This window comes from Chlamydomonas reinhardtii, chromosome 12 (genome assembly GCF_000002595.2).
Source record: "Chlamydomonas reinhardtii strain CC-503 cw92 mt+ chromosome 12, whole genome shotgun sequence".
NCBI lineage: Eukaryota > Viridiplantae > Chlorophyta > Chlorophyceae > Chlamydomonadales > Chlamydomonadaceae > Chlamydomonas > Chlamydomonas reinhardtii.
The window spans coordinates 1,462,252-1,484,591 of NC_057015.1; the positions used below are offsets into that span (position 1 = coordinate 1,462,252).

A 22,340-nucleotide genomic window follows, 5' to 3' on the forward strand; every position below is an offset into this window, starting at 1 on the left:
GGCGCGGGAAATCCCGCACGACCCCAACCCGAGTGTCCCTAGCCGATGCGCCTGCGCGTCGTAGCGGCATGGAGGCTCTGACGGGGCGTTACACGCTATTAGCTCCCAAGCGTACGGGGGCTCAGCCCATTTTCCAGCTGTACAAAGCTGACACCCCTTGTTGAATAATCCTTTTGAGACTAGTTTTGGCGGTCCATGAGCTTCCTGGCTCGTTTGGACCAATCTACGAGCATGAACTTGTAACATCAATCGAAAGACTGTGAACAAAGTGCTAAAGCACATTGCTCCGATCGCACAGAGAATAAATCAGCTCTATGTCCCGTTCAAAACTGACAAGTTAAGGTTTGCCCCTGCCTGGAGCCACTGCGTTCAATCGTTAGCATCTTATGCCTGGATTGCGTTGAGATATATCATTGCTGCCGGGCCATGCAAAGCGATCTGCGAGAGGCAGAGTCAAGGACTTGCGCGACGGTTCGTCTGGCAACCTGAGCGACGACGCCGCAAGGCGTCGGGAAAGGTGCTATGTATATATCATGTGCTTATTTGCATTGTTACATGTGATGCCATGGCTGCTGGCCAGCACTGCAATGGACCGCGGGTAGGCGAGGAGGCACTTCGCCCCCCGCGACCAACTCCTCAGCCCCAATGACCAAACTTCCTTACCAATTCACTACTTACACATTTGAAGTCACTGTAGCAACCGTTCAAATGCTCTACGCAAAGCGGTTAAAGCCCTGAGCAAGGCAGTTCGGCGCATCCTGCAGCTCTCCTAAGCGAGCGGCGCACAACAATGGAGCAGCGCGACAAACGTAATAGCATCCCTGTAGGCTTCCACTTCGAACTCCATCAGCACGGCGGTCACCCATCAGCCGGTCCATCACAGACTGGGCATACGAGCTTCCACCCAGTGGATGCCCACAGCGGAAATGCGGCCGACGCGCCGGACCGGCCGGTCCTCGCATGGCTGGAAGCAAACTACCATCGCATGCTGCTCGGCCCTACCCGCACCAGTGGCGTCCGGGGCGCGACGGTTCCGCGCTCGCCTCGAAGCGCCCACCGGCCCAGCACTGGCCGCCTATCTTTGTCGCAGCTCCCCGCCGCCCTCCAGGTCCAACTGGCATCGCGGCCGGAGGTGACGGCGCAGTTCGCAGCCACCATCTACGGCTCACTGGACGAGCTGGGGCACAACATGGCCGTGCAGAATGCGCTGGTGGTGAGTGACGGGCGGGATCAGGTAGGGCAGTGGGGACCGCTGCTGTCGGCCTGCAAGCCGTGACGCGGGTACGTACGCGGCGCCCCCAGCAGCCTGCTGCGGACAGGGTTGTAAAGGCCCGCCGCGCTGCTGGCCTCGCACAAATGCACGTCCGCCTCCATGTATGCCCCCATGCCGAACAGACGAAGGCCGAGGAGCTGGAGCGCAGCTACGAGGCACACCGCTATGTGAGTCACGGGATCCAAGGCTGCGAAGGTTTGGTGTGAAACTGTCGCCGTGTCCCGTGCTACCCCGTGCGCCGCGGCAGTGCTGCAGGTTGCTTTGCGGACGCTGCATGCTTGTCCGCCTCTGCATCAACAGGCGTAATCTGCACCCACCTGCGCGTCTGCCCCCACCACCCGCCGAATGTGTGCCCGCGCCTTCCTTCCTGTCCCGCAGCGCGGGCCCTCGCGGACGTCCTTGTTCCACCGCGTGGAGGCCGCCACCGCCTCGCTGGTGCGTTCGTGGGCGTGGGCGTGGGTGTTGAAAAGAAACGTGCGCTTGACAACGGAACGAAAAGAGACTCGCCCAAACGCCGGAGTTACTACCAATTACAGGGTGAACGCCCGGTGTGCTTGTGTGTGACACAGTTCGCCACCTGCGTGCCGTACAGGCGAGGCATCCATGCATGTCCACACGGCCGAAGGCCTCTAATACCGAACTGCCCTAACTGCTTCCCTCGCCAGGCGGACCTGATGGTTGCGGCCCAAGTGCCCGACCCGCCGCCCGCCGCCGCCGGCTCCCGGCCGGATGACCGCGAGCCGGTGTGGATGCGGCTCAGCTCCCCCGACACCGGCTTCACAGCCGCCTTCCGCCGCATGCGCGCCGCGCAGCAGCAGCAGCAGCAGCAGCAGCAGCAGCAGCAGCAGCACAACCTGGACAAGCGGCCGCCACAACAGCTCGGCACCGGCAATAGCCTTGGCACCGGCAGTGGCACAGGCAGTGGTTTCGGCAGTGGCAGTGGAGCCGGCGGGCGCGCGACACAGCAAAAGCGACTGAAGGGGCAGCAGCAGCAGCGACAGCCACAGACGCAGCCACAGCCACGTGGCGCCATGGGCTCTGTGGCGAGTAGGTACATGCAGCCGCGGCCCCCGCCACCCGGCCGCGGGACGGCAGGCGCCGTCTGTTCCGCTGCTGCCGGCAGGACGGCGGGTTCCGCACAGCACGCACCCCGCCACGTCATGTTCCAGTCCTCAGCCCTCGGCGCTGGTGTCAGGACGGCGGCGGGCGGTAGCGCGGTTGAAGCCGCGGGTGCAGCGGCTGCGAGGCTGAGCATCAACAACATGCACTTCAGTCCCCGGGTGTCACAAACCGGCGTCGGGGCGGCAGCAGGGCCGCTCGGCCTGATGCCACCGGGAGTGGACACCGCAGCAGGGCACGCCATCCTGGCCCGCCTGTCGGCAGTGCTGCAATCGCCGCTGCCGCCTGAGCTGCCCGAGCACTTGCCGCCGCACGTGTCGCCGCCGGCGTCTGCACATCAGCAGCTGATGCTGGCAAATAGTGGTAGTGGCGGCGGTACCTACGAAACCGCTGCCGTGGCCGCCGCCGCTGACGCAGCGCATTCAGCGGCATCGCCCTTTTGGCCGCCGCCGGAGCTGGGGCAGGAGGCTGTAGCCGTCTGGCACGAGGAGCTGTGCGCGCGTGGCGCAGGTGCGGGGGGCTCTGCATCGCCCGGGGGCCTCTCACCAGCAGCTTCGGCAAAGTCGCGGAAAGCCACCACCCAGGAGGCATTGGAGGGCCCCGTTGGTGGCAGTCCAGACGTGTCCACTTGTGGCCAGGCAACTGAGGCAGGCACTGGCGAGACTCGTGACGGCGACGGCGGTGGCAGTGCCGCTGGCGTTGCTAGTGGTAGTGCATTGGCACAGCCTGCACCCAACAGTTCTGCCAAGAAGACGTGCTCGTTGCAGTGGCGTGCTTTCTCCAAGGCCAAAAGCAGCAGTAGCAGCAGCACTGCCGCGGCGGCACAGGACAGCCCGCTGATAGTGGAAGTTTGCCCGCAGCACACAGCAGTGGGGGAGGAGGTGGAGCCGGAGCCAGGCCCTGCGCTGCACGCCAGTAGCCGCCACACCAGCAGTCGTGCCGCCAGCAGCCGCAATAATCACCACCAAGAGGAGGACGATGAGCAGGCGGTGGCGGCGGCAGCAGCCGAGGTTGGCGGTGGCTGGAGAGGCGTCGGCGAAGGCGGCGGGGGCAACCTGCAGCAGCAGCAGCAGCAGCAGCAGCAGCAGCTGGTGGTGCGGCTGTGTCGTGCCTCTATGGCGCTAGTGCGACACTCGGCGGCGCTGCTGGCGGAGCTAGGCCTGGGTGCGGCGGAGGGAGGCGATGACGAGGATGGTGGAAGCGGCGGTGATGGCAGTGAGGACAGCGAGGCCGGTGAAGAGGAGACAGCGGGTGTCGCTGAAGCGGAGGTGGCGGCGGCGCCCGGCGGAGAGCCGGCGGCGCTGTTGGTGACGCTGCCGGATGAATGGTGGCTGACGGAGCCAGGCACGCCACTGCTGCCGCCGGCGCCGCCGCCAGCAGTGCACAGCGGTACAGCCGCGGGCGGGCAGCCGCGGCAGCCGCCACCAACAGCACTAGCACCAGCAGCCGCGGCGGCGGCGCATGTGCGTTCACGGAAGTCATCGTTCAGGCGGCAATCGCGGCATGTGCCGCAGGCGGCCGCCGCTGACGGGTTTGGGCAGTGGATGGCGACCATTCGCGCCATGATGGCGGACCTGGACACAAGCATGGTTAAGGTACGTGTGCTGTGTCTTGTCAAACACTTGTGTGTGTTTCTGTGTGTGTATGGAGGCAGGGCGACACTGCCCACAGACCTCAACCACCCTAGGTACAAAGCGGGCAAACCGCACGCGAACCGCTCATCACACCACTCCCGCTCCCTGCCCGCACGCCCTGCCCTGTGAGCAGATTCGCGAGCGGATTGAGGAGTGCAAGGGCGCGCCCGCCGGCGACAACGATGCCGGCAATGGAAACGGAGATGGCGATGGTGCCAATGGTCGGGACGGTGATGATACCGAGGCAGCTCGCTCCCGCAGCACCAGTAGCAGCAGCCACGCCTCCAGGCGCGTCACGCTCATGGCCCAACACGTGGCGCTGGCGGAGCAACGCAAATCGCTGGCGCTGGCGGCGCGGCAGCTGCGGCGGCTGACGTGCCGCATGTCGCCGCCGCTGGTGCCGCCTGGCGGCGCCAACGGACAGGCCGCGTCCGAGGGCGGCAGTGATGGGGGGGATGGGGAGGTCTGGGACGAGGGCTGCGGGGGAGGCGGCGGCGGCGGCGGAGGTGGAGGTGGGTGGCTGTTGGGTGCGGCGCGGTGCCTGCGGCCTGGTGAGACCCGGGGTGAGAACGGCGTTGCTGAGCAGCTGGGCGCGGCTGAGGAGCTCCATGCTGCTACGGTCCTCGCGCTAGGTAGCGCCAGCGGTGCCACGGGTGCTGCTGCCGGCCACGCGGCCGCAATGGACGCGCCGGCGCCAAGTGAGGCCGCTGGGGTCGGGGCCGATGCGGAACTGGATGCAGCACCTCGCCCGGGGGCTGCCAACGCTGCATCGGGGCGGGCCCTGCCCAGCCCCTCAGCCGGCGGCAGCAACAGCGGCAGTAGCAACCGCCACCCACCAAATGGAGATCGAGATTGCCAGTATGTGGCAGCTTCTCCGGGCGCCGGCGGGGGCGGTGTTCACCACCAAATCACGTGGGCTGAGGAGCCGGCGGCCTGGCCGGCTGCTGCTGGTGATGCGCCTCGTATGCGGGTCTGGGGGATGCGGGGCGACGGCACCGGCGCCAGCGGACGGGGCAGCCCCGCGCATCTCCGCCGCGCGGCCTCCTCCGCCGCTTCCGCCGCCGTCTCCGCCGCCTCTGGCGGCCCTGCTACTGCCGCAATGGTGGTGGTGGCGGTTGGCAGTAGCAGCGGCGGCGGCGGCCTCACGGGCAGGAGCACCAGCAGCAAATCACTACAGCTGGGCGTTGTGGGCTGCCGCCCCGCAAGTCGGGCCGGCAGCGACAGCAACCACCACCGCTCCCTTTCGCCCGGCCCCGGCGGTGCCAGCAGCCGTAGCCGCCACGCCGGAAGCGGCAGCAGCAGCCGAAGCACCAGCCAGAGGCGCCGGACCGACAGCCGCGATGCGCCTGCCTCTGCCGCTACCACTGCTGCAGCGGCGGCTGGGGCCGTGACAGCCAGTGCTGCTGAGACCAATCACGCAGTCGCACCCTCGCCGCCCTCGCTGGTGACTTTTGCTGCCGACGAGGTCCGGGAGTCTGAAGATGAAGAGTGCGCTAGCAGCGGCCCTAGGGGCCTCTGGGTTGGAAGCGTAAGCATCCGCAGCACCAGCCGAGGCAGCAGCAGAAGCAGGCAACACCAGCAGCAGGCGCAACAGCTGCAGGGGCAGGGCCCGCTGTCCAGGTTTGACCCCACCGGTGTCAAGCGGCAGCTGAGCAGGTCGCACCCAGCTCTCGACCCCGCGCCGGCCGCGCCAGCGCTGCTGCCCTCGACACCCGCGCCACACGTGGAGCCAACAGCGCTGCTTGACCAGTCGCGCGCAGAAGCGGAGCAGCAGCAGCAGCAGCAGCAGCAGCAGCAGCAGCAGCAGCAGCAGCAGCAGCAGGCGCATGAAGGGCTCGTCAATGTGCCCCCCACCACCGCCCCCAGCTGCAGGGAAGGCGCCATAGACATGAGCGCTGGTGATCGCGGCATGGGGCACACTGATGCCGGCGGCGCCGATGCCAGAAAGGGGCCGCTGCCGGATGTGGCAAGTGCCGGCAGCGCCAGCGCGGCGGCAGATGCGGCCCCGGTCACCTTCACAATGCTGGAAATGCGTCGCGCCCGATCCACGAGAGGCAGTAGCGGCTACAGCGGCCCTGGTGGTGGTGACAACAGTAGCGGCGGTGCTGGCACGGACGCGTGGCAACAGTCGCTTAGCACCACCTTCGACGGCTGCGTGCGGCGTGGCGGCAACGGCAGCAGTAGCGGCGTGGCGTACAGTGGAGGCAACGGAAGTGGCGGCGGTGGCCTGCACGCGGACTCTGCCTCAGCGCCCTGCTCGCCACTGTTGAGGGCTTCAGGCGCAGCCACCACTCCGCAATTGGCGACCCCACTGGGTGTGGCTGCGTCGTCGACGTCGCCATCCTCCCCAGCGCTGGTGCCGATGCCTTCGAATGCGGGTGGTAGCAGTGACCGTAGCCAGCAGCAGCAACAGCCGGAGGGCTGCTGGGTGGCACCGGCTGCAGCTTCGAGCCCGCTGCTGCCAGCCTTCTCCAGTGCCCCTCTGCTCCCCTCCTCTGCGCCCAGCTCCCCGCTCCGGTCATCTTCGTACGGAGGTGTGGACGGTGACGCACATGTCAGTGGTGGCACTAGCGGCGGTGGTGTCGGCAGCCGGGTCCGCAGCAGCAGGTTCGGCAGCCGGGGCGCCGCCGGCAGCAGCAGCGCCTGTCCAAGCCCCAAACCCGTGGAGGCCAAGGGTTCCAGGTTTAACACGCCGCCAGGGTCACCTGTCACCACCGCATCCTTGTCTGCGACGGGCGGCAAGGCCTCCGGACGGACCTCCGCCAGTGGCGGGCTGGTCGGCGCCATGCGGGGCCTGCAGCAAGCGCCGGGCTCACCAGCGGCCCGTGGTTCCCTCTCAGGAGCCGACGCAGTAGGCAGTAGCAGGGAGCAGGGAGCTTGGCAGGCGACTGCTCCTGCCGGGGGCGAGGGCAGGGCCGCAAGCAGCCCCAGCATGCTGGTGCGTGGCGTGCGCAGCTGTAGCAGTCCTTTGGCCTCACGGCGCGTGGGCTGGGGTGCTCCTGCCGCTGCTACTGCCGTCCCAAGCTCGCCTCCCGTCAACGCCGTCGGCAGCCCCGGCGGCGTGTCAGCTGCCGGGCCCCCCCTTGTGGTCACACGGTTGGGCAGCCCCAGTCCCAGTAGTGGAGCTGTCATGTGGGCACCAGCACCAGCAGTAGCACTGCCCTACTCGGAGCGAGGCGCTGGCAGCGGTGGCGGTGGCGGTGGGGGGCGGTACACCTCAATGCTCACGTCAGCGGCCACGACCACGGCTGCGCAGCTGCAGGCCGGCGCGGGCCATCAGGCTGTAGCAGCCAGCACAGGTGTGCGACCCATGAGCTCGCCTGCTCGGCAGCCGCGGGCCTACAGCTTGGGCGGAGGAGGAGGCGGTGGAGGAGGGGACTCTGGGGTGGCGACAGCAATGCTACCGCTGTCACCATCCGGCATCTGTGCTAGCGCGAGCGGCAGCAAGGATGTTGCTGGGTGGGGCTGGGGCGGCGGCAGTCCCTTGGGCGGTGCTGCTGCCCAGAGCCTGTTTGTGGTGGACGGTGTCAGTCGGTCTGTGCGTTTAACATCAGCTCCTATGGGGGCGCCCGGCCCCCGCAGCAGCGGTCGCAGGGCTTAGGCGCGTTGGGCGTAGAGGGACGCAGAACACACACGCACAGGTTCAATATGCAACGGTAGCTGTGAGTTCGGCGTTATGCGGGCCAAGAAGGATGCGATGCGAGGCTTGCTCAAGTATACGGTATGAAGGGTCAGTAGCAATGGCATGTTATTCATGTTCTTCATGTGTTTAGTTAACGCTTTGCTTGGGGAGTGCCGAGGAGTGCCGAACTTGGATTGCCGGGATGTGTGCTCACGAGGCCCGTGCGGGCGCCGCGACACCGGCAGGTTCTGTTAAAGATGCATGGGTGGAATGTTCAAGCAAGCCGGCCTGACGCACAAAATAACCTGTGGCAGCCTGTGTGGGTACAAGTTGCCCTGTGGAACAGTGGAAGGAGCAAGGAGCCGAGGTGCGTGCGTGAGGGTATGCGCGACTTTACAGGGCAGGCGCAGGCGCATGCAGCAGGACGAGCTTAACGCAGTGACAAAGGCGCCCGAAAAAGCAACCAGCTTACACAAACACCAGCACCCGAACAGCGTCGCCAAAGGCAAACCGCAGACGGCTGGTACTTCTCGGAACGGAATGCCGTTGCACCGCAGCCGTTAGTACCGAGCAACCCACCCATCCTCTGGGCACACGCCCTTGCATTGTACCGTAAATTGATAGAATTGCATCGCTATAATCAAATAGTTTCAAATTAACGACAAGCGGTTCCGATGCTCCAATGAAAGCGCGAAAGCGACTCCTCCATTAGCTCTAGCCAAGCCGCCTGCTGTTCCATCAATACTCATACTTGTTGATTACATCAATATGTGCAAGACAATAGCCCGGCCGTGCAACACAAGCGGTGTGGCGCCGGATTGGTTGCCATCGTGGACGCTGGTTCGCAGTCTTACAATGTGCCTGCCATTCGCAAGCGTTATCCATGCATAGTATGCGTCGCTTGATCGGGTCATGCATGTGCGCAGGGCCTCGACCGCTACACCCTGGCGGCGTGTCAGTACCAAAGTGCAAGCCAGCCCAAGGCACCCTACCTACCTGCCTAAGCCGGCGGGCACACCTCCCGCGGCGCGGAGACAGTCATGCGCGGGTGGGTATACCCGGGATAGTGTGTTCGGTGTGCAGCACTGAATGCGCTTACGTCGGAGTCCTCACATGGAACTTGAAGGCTATGTGGCCACGCTATGTGGCCCAAAAGGCGCTTTACCAGAACCTTGGGGACTACCCGGAGGGCAGGCAGTGCCAGAATGCAGTGCCGTGGGTGGCGGTATGTCCGGACGAGTGCATGGCATGTCCGCATGTGCCTGCATCCGTCACCGCGTCACGTATTTCTAAGATGCCAGCACGTCCGCATGCTGACAGGCCTTGTCCGTGGTGTTCGTTCTGCCCCTTCCCACCAGGCGAGCGGCGCTGCCCGAAGCCCCACCCGCACCCGGCTGGGGCGTCGGGCGCCGCCGCTCCCCCGCTTGCATGACTGGCTCCTCGCCGGCTGTGAGGCCTGCCCGCTGGCGGCTGTGGGTGCTGGTGCTGGCTCAAGTGCTGATGCCTTCTATGCAACATATGAACTGCTGTGGGACTGGATGGCGTATGGCTGTGCCAGGCATTCTGCATGCGGGCACGTATGTAGTGAGTTGATGGCCGTGGTCGATGGGTGTGCGATGGAACAGTGCTAAGGCAGGTTGGTGAAGTTCCGTAGGGTGCAGCTGATTTCCAGATCCCAGCAGATGGCAGACAACTTGCAATTGCAGTGCAGGAGCGCGCGGAACGATGGGTGCTTGACATGGCACACGACTACCGGTGACAACAGGCCAACAGCTAAAAAGTTCCGTAGGGGCGTGTCCGCAGAGTGCGCGCGCACGCAGGCCATTATAGGTAGCCCTGACTGGCCCTGAGTTCCGGTGGAGGTTTGCATGAAAAGCACAGTGGCGATATCCTGAGGTGTGACGGGAGGCGCCCGGTGCGGTTCATGTTGAGGGCACGCTCAGCCGAACACATCCAAATGGTCGAGGTGCTGGAAAGGAGCAGGGTTGCGTTTGTTACCGCCGCTTCTCAGTGCGCCTCCTAGTATGATAGCCACACGGAAAACACGATGCCACAAAAGAAGCGGCTTGAAGTTGTTGGCGTGGCGTTCGAGCAATGTGAGGGCAGTCGCCGATTCAAGAATCCCGTCCTGTAACCTTGAAACGAGGGTCATATACTCCCACCCTGTGAGCATGTCAGCACACACCGGTCACCTATGTCAGCCATCGGTGAGATGTCAGCGCCCCGGCGCCAGGCCGAGACGACTTCAACACGGCGGGGAAGGGAGGGGAAAACCCGGCACGCTCCGGCCATCGCGCCACACTAAACGTTTGTCGCGGGGGCCATTGCGATGGTCATCACTTACAAGTTCAAAGCAAAGCATTTCAACACATATCTGCGTCAGCGAGCTGTGTCTTTTGCGCAAGTAGTTTTGCCAGGTTTCTTGCAGTGCTTGTTTACGCGATCCAGCACACTTTAGATGAGCATAATGTAGACAATTCATCGTTAAGACCTCATGACAATACAAACACACGAGCGCGCGGAAATGGGCGACGCGCCGGGAAGGTCGAGGCGCTGAACTATAGCCTAGCGAAAGCATGGAGACAGTTGTCAGGTACACGCCGCTATGCGGCGTTGGCGAGGACTCGCCGCTGTGCTCACTGTTAGAGATTGACGACTACACCATCCTCCTGGACTGCGGCTGGGACGACAGCTTTGATGTTGCGCTGCTGGACCCAGTGCTCAAGTGCGTATGTGTGGCTCAGGGGAACTTCAGGAGGGCGGGTGAACTGGAAGGGATGGGCAGGGGGAAGGGGCGTGGGGAAGGGGTAGAAAGGGCCAAGGGAAGGGGCGTGTCTTTGGAACTCTGCCCAAAGAGTCCCTGTGTCCGGCGTGTGCCGCCGCCTGCATCCCTTTCCGCCTCCACCGCCACCCCCTCCCACCCCTGTCCATCCCCATGCTCCCCGGCACTCTCCCGCCACCTCATCCTCTCCCTCACCACCACCCCACCAGGGTGCTCCCGCGCATCGACGCGGTGCTGCTGTCCCACCCCTCGCCCGCGCACCTGGGCTCACTGCCCTACCTGGTGGGCCGCTGCGGGCTGGCGGCGCCGGTGTTCTCCACCAAGCCCACTCGCCGCATGGGCGAGATGTTCATGTTCGAGGCGTGCCTGGCGCACCAGGTGGGGAGGGGGAGGGGGAGGGGGGGGGGTTGCGGAGGGCGAGAGGGGAGGAAGGGGAGAGGGGTAGGGGAGCGGGGTGCTGTGAGTGTGAGAGATGTTGAACGCGGGATAAAGGGGTTGCCGAGGGTGGGAGAATGGGAGAAAGGGCTGGGGGAGAGGTACAGGATGGCTGTAGGGGATTTGTTTGCACGATGCCTGTGAGCGTCCGGGTGAGTGTGGGCCACTGGGGCGGGTTGGGAGGTGCGAGCGTGTCAAGACAGCATGGGTGGTTGTGTCTGCGGGCGAGGCCGGGACAGACTGTGTGGTCGTCCAATCCCGCGCACGGGTCTCCATCCTCGTATCCCACGATCAAGGCCTTCCATGCGGTCAGCTTACCGCCCCCTTCCTTTCCCTTGCTGTTCATGCTTCCCCCCCTGCTGCAACGACCTGTCAACATCACCGCGTCTTGATCAATCATGCATGGAATCCCCCTCTTATCTAATCACTCCATTCGCCGCATGAACGGCTACCCCCTCCCTGGGAATCGTGGTATCCAGGCCGTGTCGGACTTCGCCGCATACGACCTAGACGACGTGGACGCCGGGTTCCGACTGCACCCCCGCTGGACCGAGCTGCGCTACAGCCAGAAGCACCTGCTACTGCCGCCCGCGGCGCCCGGTGCTACAGCCGGCGAGGCGGGCGCAGCGGGGGCGGCGGGCGGGGGTCAGGGGCCGGCGGGCGGCGGCATTGCCATCACGCCACTGCCTGCGGGCCGCTACCCGGGCGGTGCAGTGTGGCGGCTGACGCTGTTGGGCAGTGGGCAGGAGGTGGTGTATGCGGTGGACTTCAACCACCGCAAGGAGAGGTGAGGCGGCGGGATGGGGGCGGCGCGTGGGGAGGGGGGGGGAGGCATTGTCTGTCGCCATGCACTGTAAGCTGTAGAAGCAACGGAGAGAAGGGGAGGCAGCATGCGCAATAAAGCCGGGGGGGGAGCTCAGAGGCCTTGCCATCGGTGATGCGACGCTGACATGACGGTGCCCTATGCGTTGCGCCGCCGCCCACTCCCTCTCCCCCGCTGTGGGCTGCTTAGGCTTCTGGGCCCCGGTGACTCGGTGACGTGGGGATTGGAGTTGACTGCCGGCCTCTCCGCCACCCCCACCCCCCACAGGCTTCTGAACGAGACCACTTTCACCACCGCACTGGCGGCGCTGCAGCCGGCGCTGCTCATTGGCGACGCGGTGAACGGCCTGGCGCCGCCGGCCCCGCCCCGACACAAGCGGGATGAGGAGTTCCTGGGTGCGTGCGCGTCATGGCCGGGCGCGTTTGCCGTTTGTGTGCACGCTGGGGCGTTGCTGGGCGTTACTTCGTTGCTCGCTCGCGGGCCCATGGCTTGGGCAGTGGGAGTCGCGGTGGCTGGAACCCTCCCTGTGATGTATGCACTCCGTCTTGCATACGGCTCCCCCCTCCGCTAGTTTGGCTTCGTTTGGTTCAGTTTGAGCTGGTATTCACAACCCCCACCCACTACCACTTCCTTAACTCTTCAAGAATGTACCCCCCTCTTGGTGTGACAGACGCCATCACGGCCACGGTGGAGGGCGAGGGCAACGTGCTCATACCCACGGACGCGGCGGGGCGAGTGTTGGAGCTGGCGCTGCTGCTGGACGAGCACTTCGCGCGGGCCAGGTGCGTGTGTGTGCGCGTGTCATCACCTCTTTACTTCTTGTTTGCATGTGGAGGTATATGTATGTGTGTTTGTGTGTGTATATGTGCGACAAGGTGTTGGGGTCTCGCCTCGTCGACTCAGGAGTTTCGCAGATCGGGCACTGCCCCTTCCCACTCCCCACGTGGCGCCACCCACCCACAGGATTGCGGCCACGCCTGTGGTGTTGTCGTACACGATCAAGACGGTGCTGGAGTTCGCGCGGACGCAGCTCGAATACCTGGGCAGCGAGATGGTGCAGGTGTGTGTGCGTGTGTGTGTGTGTGTGTGTGTGTGTGTGCGTGTGTGTGTGTGTGTGTGTGTGTGTGTGTGTGTGTGTGTGTGTGTGCGCATGCGTGTGTTACGGCAGCGCAAGGGTGAGGGTTGACACCGTGCGCGCTGAATCAGCAAGCAAGCAACGCCGCGTTTGTGTGAGCGTGTTTCATAGCATGAAGGAAAGCAGGACTGTGCATTCGATACAGAGTCTGTGTACTGGAATGTGCGTGTGCCCGAGTGTGGCAGCGTGTGTCTGCCGGGGCCCGGCCAGCGGACCCGACTGTGGGTGCCCCGACGCGCCAGCCCGGCATGCCCGCTGACCCGGCGCGCCCGCCCGCCAACTCACAATGCCAATACGGTCCACAATGCCAACGCCCCGCCTGTGCCCCCCCTCTCCCTCTCCCTCGCAGGCCTTCTCCCACAAGCGCACCATCCCCTTCACCTTCCGCAAGCTGGCCGTCATCACGCGGCTCGAAGACCTGGGGGCCATACCCGGACCCAAGGTGCGGCTGCGCGTTGTCGTGTGTGCATGTGGAGAAGCACGTTGCAGGGTAGAAGCGTTTTTGGCCATGTGTGTTTTACATGTTACGCCCAACCCGATGCGTTGGGATTCTCCCGTTTGGTCGTCAGCGGGGAGTCTGTCCCATGCCCGGCTTTACATAATGGCCATGCTCTCAGCAGCCAAACCTGGCATCCCTCCGCTTTCTCCCGCTGCCCCACCCGGTCGCGCCAGGACTGATCTGCTGCAACCTGTCAGCAACACCTCGTCTTGATTAAATCATGCATGGAACCCCCCTGTGCTCCGCTCGTTTTCAGTTGGTTTTGGTTTAGTTTTGGCTGGTATTTACAACCCCCCCCCTCAGGTTGTGTTGGCGACGCTGCCCTCCCTGGACTGCGGCCCGGCCCGCCAGTTGCTGGTGGATTGGGCGGCAGCGCCCCGCAACACCATCATATTCACGGAGCGGGCAAATGTGCGTGTGCGTGTACCGTGTGTGTGACACAGGCGGGGGGCGTTTACGAGGGAGCGGGGGGAGGTTCCCTGACCTGATTTACAGCACGCGAGACAGGGTGTGGGACCCCTGCTCTGTTATCCCTCCCTGCTGCTGCTGTCCGTATCGCGAACGGCGCTACTGCTACGCGCTTACCCGCTTTCAATCTTACCTGCCGCCACCCTCCGCTGTCACCCCCACCCCCGCAGCCCGGCACGCTGGCGCACGCGCTGCAGAACCACGTGGCGGCCCCCGGGGGCGAGCCGCTGCGCCTGCCGCTGCGGCTGGCCAGCCGGGTGCCGCTGGAGGGCGAGGAGCTGGCTGCGTGGCAGGCGGGCAAGGAGCGCGAGGCGGCGGAGGCGGTCAGCCGCCGGGCCAGTGGAGCGCTTGGTGGGTGGATGCGCGGCACATGCTTGGAAAGGTGGCAAAGAACACGAAGGGAGGTAATGCATGCACACAAACCTGCCCCCCCCACCTCGCCAAGACGCCGGATGCCATCTTCATTGGACTGCGCCTGCCTCCTCCGCCCCACCTGCCGCAGACTCGCTTCCGTCGCTTACCCTCACGAGTAGCACCCACCTCACCGCCGCGGCCCGTCTGGCGGCCGCCGCCCGCCTCGCCACCAGCGGCGGCGTCGCGGCCACACCCAGCGCCGCCGCCGGCTCACTGGCGCGAGGCGGCGGCGGCGGCGGCGGCGCGGCTGGCAGCAAGAGCGCGGGGCCCCTGGACCAGCCGCTGCGCTCCTGCACCAGCAGCATCAGCAGGCTGGTGGGTGGCGGTGTGGTGTGGTGGGCGCTTGGGTGGCTTCTGGGTGGCGGGCCGTGGTCGTGGGGGCTGGGCATTGGGGTGGGTGGGCAGCCGGCCAGCGGTTTGCCGCGCACGCGCATCGGGGCTCCCCAGCGGGGGCTCCCTGGCTGCGTCGGCTGCATCGTCTGCGCTGCGACACTCCAGCGCCCTCAGTGCGCACGCACATGCACCTACACGGCTACAGTGCACACGCAGTGTACCCGCAGTCCGGTGGAGTCGGGCCTTTCGGGGCTTGTGTGCTGTCACCCTGGCATCTCTGTCCGCGCCCGCCTGACGCACCTGCACTCGTTGCCCGACCATCCTGGCAGGTGCGGGACGCAGCCACAGGCGCCATCGTGCAACAGCTCGGCAGCGGGGCGGCGGCGGCGGCGGCCGGGGCGGGGGGCGGTGCAGCGGCCGGAGGCGGCGGCGGCGGCGGGCTGGGCTCCGGGTCTGTCAGTGCGGCGGCTAAGCGGGCGGCGGAAGAGGGGCTGCTCATGGACGGATTCGAGCCGCCGCAGGTGCGTCTGTGCGCTTAGTGATTGGTATTGTTTGTGGTTTCGTTTGTGTGTGTGTGTGTGTGAGAGTGTGTGTGTGTATTGACTGTGTGTGAATGTGTGTTAATGTGAAGGAAGGTGCGTGTCCGTGTGCAGTTGGTATGATGTGAGCACGGTATCATGCACACACATGAACACAAGCCCCCTCCCGCACAGGCCGCCGCCTACCCCATGTTCCCGGATGAGGATGCTGAGCTGTATGTGGAGTGGGACGAGTACGGAGCCAAGCTGGGAAAGGAGGAGTTCAGGGTGAGGGAGGGGGCCCGGGCCGGTGGGAGCGTGTTTGTGTTTTCGAGTGTTTGGGCCAAGGGCATGTGGCAGTTGCGGTCGGGGGTTTGCGGGTGGGTGCCGAGGCATGTGTGACGTCAGCGTGGGGAGCTGTCAGCCGCACGGCATGGGATGAGACACATGACCTCCACACCATCCACCGGCTCACTATCTTTCGCCTCTGCCTCGGCTCCGCTTAAACTGTATCGCTTGGTTTAGTTTGGGTTGGTATTTCCTTAATCATGCATGGAACCCCACCCCCTGTTGCATCCTGTACCGCTTTTCCAAACATCCTTGCAACCTGCCCCCAACGCGTCTGCTACACTACTGTTCCTGGCTACGCCTTTACTGCTCAAATAATCATGAATGTAACCCCCGCCGTGACCACCACGGCTCGTCGGCAGGTGCCCATGGTGCTCGACGCCGCCACGGGTCTGGGCAAGGCGGCTGGCGGCGGCGGCGTTGACGGCATGGACGTCGACGACGGCGGCGGCGGCGGCGCGGGCGGCGGCGAGGGCGGCGAGGGCGATGTGGCGGACGAGGTGGATGAGGCGCCCACCAAGTTGCTCGTGAGCGAGGTGCAGCTGGAGCTGCGCGCGGCGCTGCGGTGAGGGCGGCGCGGCCTCGCTTGCTGTCTTACCGTGTCATTTATCTTGTGGCATAACACTGCTTCTACGATAATGCGGCGTGAAGACCATGGCCTCCGCTCCCCAATAACTGACTTGTCATGAATGCAATCCCCCGCCTCCTGCTCCCTGCCCAAGCTTCTTCGACTTCGAGGGCCGCTGTGACGGCAGGGCGCTGCGGGACTACCTGGCGGCGGTGGCGCCGCGGCGGCTGGCGCTGGTGCGGGGCAGCCCGCAGGTGGGGCCGCGTGAGGCGCGAGAGAGGGACTGGGGGTGGCGGATGGCGATGGGGGAGGAGGAGGGTAAGGGCCGGCAAGGCGACGCCTGAGGGGTGGTGTCATAGGCCAGGGGCAGGGGGCTCAACACCGCAAACCACCTTGCCTCTGAGTCTGAGCCACCCGCCTCACCCGCTTTCAATCATTCATGCATGTAACCCCAACAACTTCGCTTCGTAGAAATCGTGAATGCAACCCCCGCCCCTCGTCCGCGCCGCCCGCAGGCCATTGCTGAGCTGGCGGGTGGCCTGGCTGCCGACCTGTCCGACTACGGCAGTGGCGTGGACACACCGGGTGCGTGACGGCGTGACGGGAGAGCATTGAAGGGAGGTGTGCGTGTTTAGTATGTGTATGCGTGTGTATGTGTGCTCGTGCGTGCCTGACAGACGTGGCAGGCGCGGGAAGGGGGCGGGCCGATGGGGACTGCTGTCAAGGGTAGAGGGGCTAAGGAGCTCGAGGGCGGGTGGCAACGCAGGATGATGGTGCTGGTCAAGTCGTGGGGCCGTGCCGTGGGGCGCCGCTTGGGATGTGGTCGGGCGCCCTGACACAACATCACAACACGGGGCAGCCTCCGGTAAGCGGGGCGTGCACATCGCAGTGCCATACCGGTGCGCGCTTCTGAGCGCCGAGCCCAGCCTGAATGAAAAGGTCTACGTGCTTTCCACTTTGCAACCGGCTGTGGGACCGGCTGCTCAGTCCCCGCGTGACTTGCAACGCTCCACTCCGCTCCCCCCCCATCCCCATTTGCCCTCCCACGGTGTGCTTCGCTGGCTTGGTCTGGTTGGGTTAGCTTGGGCTGGTTTTTACAACCCCCCTTCTCACTGCTCAGGCCTGTTATCAACCCCCACGCCCCTCAGGCCCTGGCGAGGTCGTGGAGGTGCGGCTGGCGGCCAGTCACGTGGCCGCACTGAGCGAAGCGCTGGCGGGCGGGCTGGCGGTGCGGACGGCGGGGCAGTACGGCGTGGCGTGGCTGGAGGGCGTGTTTGGATCCGGCGGGCCGGCGCCACCCCTGGATCCGATTACTGGGGTAAGTGAGGGATGGGTGGGTGGGTGGGTGGGTGGGTGGGTGCTGTCGGCGGCAGCGGGGCGCTGGGGGCACAGCCGAGCGTGAACTGCGTTTGCAGTGGCGGTCATGCATTTGGCCTCAAGTTGGCTTGTGTTGCCCGTCATGCTGGCTGCATGCCGCAGTAACCCTGCTGTCCTCGTTTGACATTTCGCATTCACGCCGCACACATCATAACACCGCACTGTGCCGCCATGCGCCAACTGCTTTACCGACATGGCCGGTTGTGCGCTTCGCCCAGGCGCCATTGCTGCAACTCGAGCCCATGGAGGAGACAGAGGAGGGCGGTGGCGGCGGCGCGGCTGCTATGGCGGCGGCGGCGGCCCTGGCGGCGGCGGGCGGCGGGGCGGGTAGCGTGTTCCTTGCGTCTGCGGGCGCGGCGCTCACGCTATCGAAACTCAAGGCGGCACTGGCGATGCAGGGTGGGTCGCTTCAGGCATGGCTACTTGCAAGGGATGGGTGGGTCGGCGCCGGTGCTTAAGGGCATGACGGCCCCTTTCTTCAGTCTCGTCTCTGCCCCTGTGCAGCCCAACTGCTGCGGCGCTTCCGCTCCGCCATGCCCATCTGGTAGACCAGACCATACCAGACTAGCCTGACCAGACGCCTCCCTGTTCTCATCCCCCTCTCCAAACCGCCCTATCCTTTCTCCTCCATCCCTCGTTGCACCGCACATACACACATTTACAGACATCCAGAGCGAGTTCATGGGCCGCGGCGTGCTGGCGGTGTACCCCTCGGGACCGGGCGGCGAGACGCTGGTGGTGACGCTGGGGGGTCCCGGCGCGGTGGCGGGCGTGGCGACGGACCGCGCGCACGTGTCGTTGGAGGGGCCCGCCTGTGACGGCTACTATACCGTTCGGGAAGTCATCTATGCGCAGTTCGGCGTGTGCTAGGATTAGCAAGGCTGGAGAGTTGGAGGAGAGTGGCAGATGTTGCGCGAGGAGGTTGGCGGGTCGGGCTGCGATGAAGGAAGCCGCGGGCCAACCGCCGAAAGTCCGTCGGCCGATCTGCTGTAGTCTGCCACTTGTTATGGATTGTCACACCCTGCAAGGAGTTCTCGTGTATGTTGTAGCTGATTGCGATAAAGGTCTCTATTTTGCACGACTTTGAGAGCAGGCAACTTCGAAGGCAAGGGTGAAGGCCCAGGGCCCAGAAATGAAGGCCGCGACTCGTCAGAGCAGCTTGAAACCAGCTCCGCCCACGTCAGTCGATAGTGGATCGATGCCATGGCTATGGATTCCGGAGCTGGTCGATCGGTATGCTAGCGCGCTGCCGTTGAACGAAATTGCAGCGACGCTCCGCTGGCATGGCTGGAGGAACAGGGTCCGGGCAAGAAGAAGTGGGCCAAAGCAGTCCAGTACTTGCAGGCGCTAGACTGCGAGTTGCCGCCAGACAAGACTGGCGGGGAGCTGCAGAAGATGGTCATGTACGCCGGCGCCAATCTCAGGAATAGGCAGCTTGGGAAGCAGCCAGCGCAGGCTGTGGTGCAGGCGGCGGCGGCAGCGGCGGAGGCGGAGGCGGCAGCGGCGGAGGCGGAGGCGGCGGTGCCAGCCGCTCAGGCGGCGGTGGCTGCGGAGGCGGGGGCGGTCACGGCGGGAAGGGAGGAGGAGGTGTGAATGCGCTGCCAGGCGCTGAGGCCAGCTGGTCACCGTAGGTACGGTACCGCCGCAGCGCGTCGCACATAGGGGGGCGCCGCGCTGACTCAAGCCGCGGGCGGCGGACACGCGGAGCTCTGCCGCTGGCTGCTGGCGCAGGGCGCAGCCGGCAGCGGCGGTGACGCCGGCGCACAGACGTCGCAGCAGCTACACGCGGCATGGGGGCTGTGGGACAGGTCGGCGATGGCAGCTGCAGCTCGAGGCGGTCACTTGGGACTCATGGAGGAGCTGTGGGCGTGGGCGCACGAGCGCGGCCTGGTGAGCAGCTCAGTAGAGAAGAGGGGCCGGACCGCGCCTCAGCCAGCCTCATCACCGGCACCTGCAGTGCTGCAACCGCAGTCACTGCCTCAGCCAGAACCGCAGGTGCCACGGCCTGCGGTGGCAGCCGAGGCGGCAGCGCAGGGCGGGGCAGAGCAGGCGCTGAGTGGGGACACACGCGGGGGCGAGGCAGAGAGTGGGGGGAAGGGCAGCAGCCAGGACGCAAGCGACAGCGGCGGCGCCAGCACCAGCAGCGCCACAGTGCCTGCTGCCGCGACGTGCGCCAATCATAGCCTGGCGTGGGGTGACCTCGCGGCTTGGCCCATGGTGGCTGGAGCCGCACACTCAGTTGACGTGGACACACTAGGTACGCAAGGCTGCATCGTGGGCGTACGACGAGCATGCCGTGACGGTGTTCGAACGCAAATATTGCGCAGCTGGCGAGGACTGCCACCAGCCGCTAGTTTGAGCCGCTCACCTGCCAACGACCTGCCACCCTGCCGGCCCCATTCGTCCGTGCCCGCTGCCTGCTGCAACAGAGCATCTGCTATGCATGGTGCACGGCGGCGACGGCGCGATCGAGACGTGGCAGCCGCAGCAGGCACTGCACGGCGGCCCGCCCCCCAGTCGGTCGCTACTGATGGACCCGGTGCTGGTGCCGTACATGCAGCGCTCTGCCATTGTGGCGGCGGCGGCAGGCAGCGCCGTGGACTGGGACTTGAAGGTGTGGGTGCGGGCCGTTGCCGTGCGAGTGAGGGGGTTGTGAGAACCAAGCCCGGAGGCAGAAGCGTGGGGAGCGGGCAGGGGTGCGTAGGATACCGTCAGGTTTGGGGAAGATTGAGGTGTTGCCGGTCCGCACCCAAGCAGAGCCGCGTGAGCCCATTGCCACTGATGCAGTCTTGCAGCCAGAGCAAATGGTGCAACCCCTAGGACCTTTAACGCGACTCTGCCAACCGCCTGCAATGCCGCTGTCACGCACGCGCGCGCACAGATTGAAATGCTGGAGGCACGCGGCATCGTCCAAATCCTCCCCGGCTGCTTGCCGGAGGCTACTGCCGCCGCTGCGAGGCTGTGGCCGCCGGCACGGGCCCTCCACCGTCTCAACTGGCTGGTCCAGCGCGGCTATGGTGTCTCCTACCTAGCTACACGTGCGGCCACCCTCGCGCTCATTGAGGCTTCTAAGGAGGAAGAGGCGGCAGCCGCAGCTGCGGCCGCGGCCGCGGCTGCTGCAGCCGCGCTGCGGGAGCTGAGCGGCAGGCCATTGGAGGCGGGGGTCGCAGGGGTGGGTGGTGCAGGAGCAGGCGTGGCGCGCACGGGCGCGGGCCGGGTGTCAGGGTCAGGTGAGGCGGCGGGTGAGGTGGGGGTGCCAGTGGACAAGCTGGCGGTGCTGGAGTTCGTGCTGCGGGCTCAGGCGCGCGTCACTGACGACACGGCAAACATGGCCGCTGCCGCTGGACTGCTGGAGGTCCTTCAAGTGAGCTGTCACTGGTTGTCAGGGGATGGGACTCGGGTGCTACACGGCACCGCGCACTCCATGGCCTGTCCATGGAAATGCTACACCATGCATTGCTTTCGCCGTGCACACATTTTCCAAGTCATTTGGGCCTTCTTCTGTGTCTTGAATTGCACAAAACAAGGGAGGACATGCGGGCAGGACTGTGTGCCATTCTCATTTGTAAGACCCTGTTGTGCGTGTGTGCCTGTTCACCTGATGGTGCAGCTGTTTGACGGGAGTCTCAACGTGCGCCTCAACGCCGATGCACTCATGCTGGAGGCCGCGCGGGTAGGCTGGCGTGTACACCGGGGACTTCGGGGCCGCTGTCGCTGTGCAAGTCACCGCTTGCATTGAAGCTTGGCCCACACGTGCAATTGCATTGTTGCCACCCTCATCGTACGCGCCCTGTCGCCACGCCAACCCACATCAACGCAAACTAAGCACGCACATGCCCCCTGCCCCGCACCTCTCTTGGGCCCTATGCCTTGACGTGTAGGCGGGCCAGCTGCACGTGGTCAAGTGGTTGGCCGCCCGCCACAACGGCGAGTGCCAGCTGTCGTACGCCGTACTGGCGGCGGCGGCGGAGGGCGGCGCGGTGGAGGTGGCGGCGTGGCTGCACCAGCAAGGCTTGGAGCCGAAATCCGAGTGGGCAGACCGCGACTCGAGGGCAGTCAACGATGCGTTCCCGGTGCGTGCCGCGGCGGCGGGCGGCTCGGCGGCGGCGCTTCGCTGGCTGGTGGAGAAGGGCTACCCTGTGACGGTGAGATTGTGGCGTGCGGGGGCTGTGGGGCATGCGACGTGAGGAGCTGGAGGTCATGCGTAGCCGCCCGCACGGCAGGAAACAAGCAAGTGTCAATTGAAGGCTGCCCGTAACGTTTGCCATGCCGTATTCTGCGTCGTCGGTGTTCTTTCGAACAGGATGACGGTTCACCGTACGTTCTCGCAATCCGTAACGGCGACGTGGTCACGCTTCGGAACCTGCGAGCGCTGGGCTGCCGCTGGGACCCGCACTCGCCTCAGCTGGCGGCGGCGGCACGCAGCGCGCAGCTCACGTCGGGCTGCGCCGCGGTGGTGTTGTGGCTGGAGGAGCAAGGCCTGGACCTGGAGAGCGTGGAGAGGGCCGCGCGCAAGAGGGCAAAGAAGCGTGCGGCAGCGATGGCAGCGGCGCGCGCGCGTGAGACTGCCGCGGCAGCCAAGGCGGCAACGGAGGCAGGGGCATGTGGTGGCGCTGGGCAGGGGTGGCTGGCTAGCTGGTGGAAAAGTGTCAGGGAGCGCATTCGGGCTCGGCGATGGCAGAAGCACCCCCAGTGCGGTGGGGTAGTTGTGGTGTAAGAGTGACAGGGCAGCCTGCTGCGAGACGTTAGCGGTTCACACACACCGGCACTTTGGCAGGTGCAGGTGCAGGTGGCACCCCCCATGTCACATGTACGGTATAATCAGCAGGACAGGGGGCTGGCATATGCGCGCTATTGGAATGCAGAGGAACGCAGATGCTCAGAGAGAAGTGGCTTGAAGCTATTGTCTTGGCTGTTAGTACACCAGGTCAGCAGCGGTGCGTCTGTACGCCGTGTGTGAATTGGTTTTGAGCCTTAATGGTGGCCATGACT

At 65.3% G+C, this 22,340-nt stretch overlaps 4 protein-coding genes across 4 annotated transcripts; all 4 read left to right on the forward strand.

Annotated features, from left to right (window-relative positions):
* Window positions 1-303: 303 nt before the first annotated feature.
* Window positions 304-8,095, forward strand: CHLRE_12g487650v5 (uncharacterized protein). Its single transcript, XM_043067866.1, has 5 exons — window positions 304-1,213; window positions 1,396-1,440; window positions 1,652-1,708; window positions 1,939-3,987; window positions 4,160-8,095. Exons 1-5 carry the CDS (start codon window positions 791-793, stop codon window positions 7,625-7,627), a joined length of 6,042 nt encoding a protein of 2,013 aa, XP_042918068.1. The 5' UTR covers window positions 304-790; the 3' UTR covers window positions 7,628-8,095.
* Window positions 8,096-8,293: 198 nt separating this feature from the next.
* Window positions 8,294-9,794, forward strand: CHLRE_12g487652v5 (uncharacterized protein). Its single transcript, XM_043067867.1, has 2 exons — window positions 8,294-8,696; window positions 9,007-9,794. Exons 1-2 carry the CDS (start codon window positions 8,561-8,563, stop codon window positions 9,078-9,080), a joined length of 210 nt encoding a protein of 69 aa, XP_042918069.1. The 5' UTR covers window positions 8,294-8,560; the 3' UTR covers window positions 9,081-9,794.
* Window positions 9,795-9,983: 189 nt separating this feature from the next.
* On the forward strand, window positions 9,984-18,585 carry CHLRE_12g487600v5 (uncharacterized protein). Its single transcript, XM_043067864.1, has 18 exons — window positions 9,984-10,373; window positions 10,640-10,808; window positions 11,345-11,652; window positions 11,956-12,083; window positions 12,359-12,470; window positions 12,652-12,748; window positions 13,173-13,265; window positions 13,626-13,733; window positions 13,961-14,141; window positions 14,293-14,519; window positions 14,867-15,058; window positions 15,251-15,343; window positions 15,766-15,968; window positions 16,126-16,225; window positions 16,487-16,556; window positions 17,120-17,289; window positions 17,567-17,747; window positions 18,013-18,585. The coding sequence occupies exons 1-18, from the start codon at window positions 10,225-10,227 to the stop codon at window positions 18,216-18,218; spliced, it is 2,787 nt and encodes a 928-aa protein (XP_042918070.1). The 5' UTR covers window positions 9,984-10,224; the 3' UTR covers window positions 18,219-18,585.
* Window positions 18,586-18,653: 68 nt separating this feature from the next.
* CHLRE_12g487601v5 (uncharacterized protein) lies at window positions 18,654-22,335 on the forward strand. The gene is made up of 7 exons (XM_043067865.1): window positions 18,654-18,935; window positions 19,011-19,605; window positions 19,778-19,962; window positions 20,230-20,712; window positions 20,959-21,021; window positions 21,230-21,493; window positions 21,652-22,335. Exons 1-7 carry the CDS (start codon window positions 18,744-18,746, stop codon window positions 22,063-22,065), a joined length of 2,196 nt encoding a protein of 731 aa, XP_042918071.1. The 5' UTR covers window positions 18,654-18,743; the 3' UTR covers window positions 22,066-22,335.
* The last annotated feature ends 5 nt before the right edge of the window (window positions 22,336-22,340 follow it).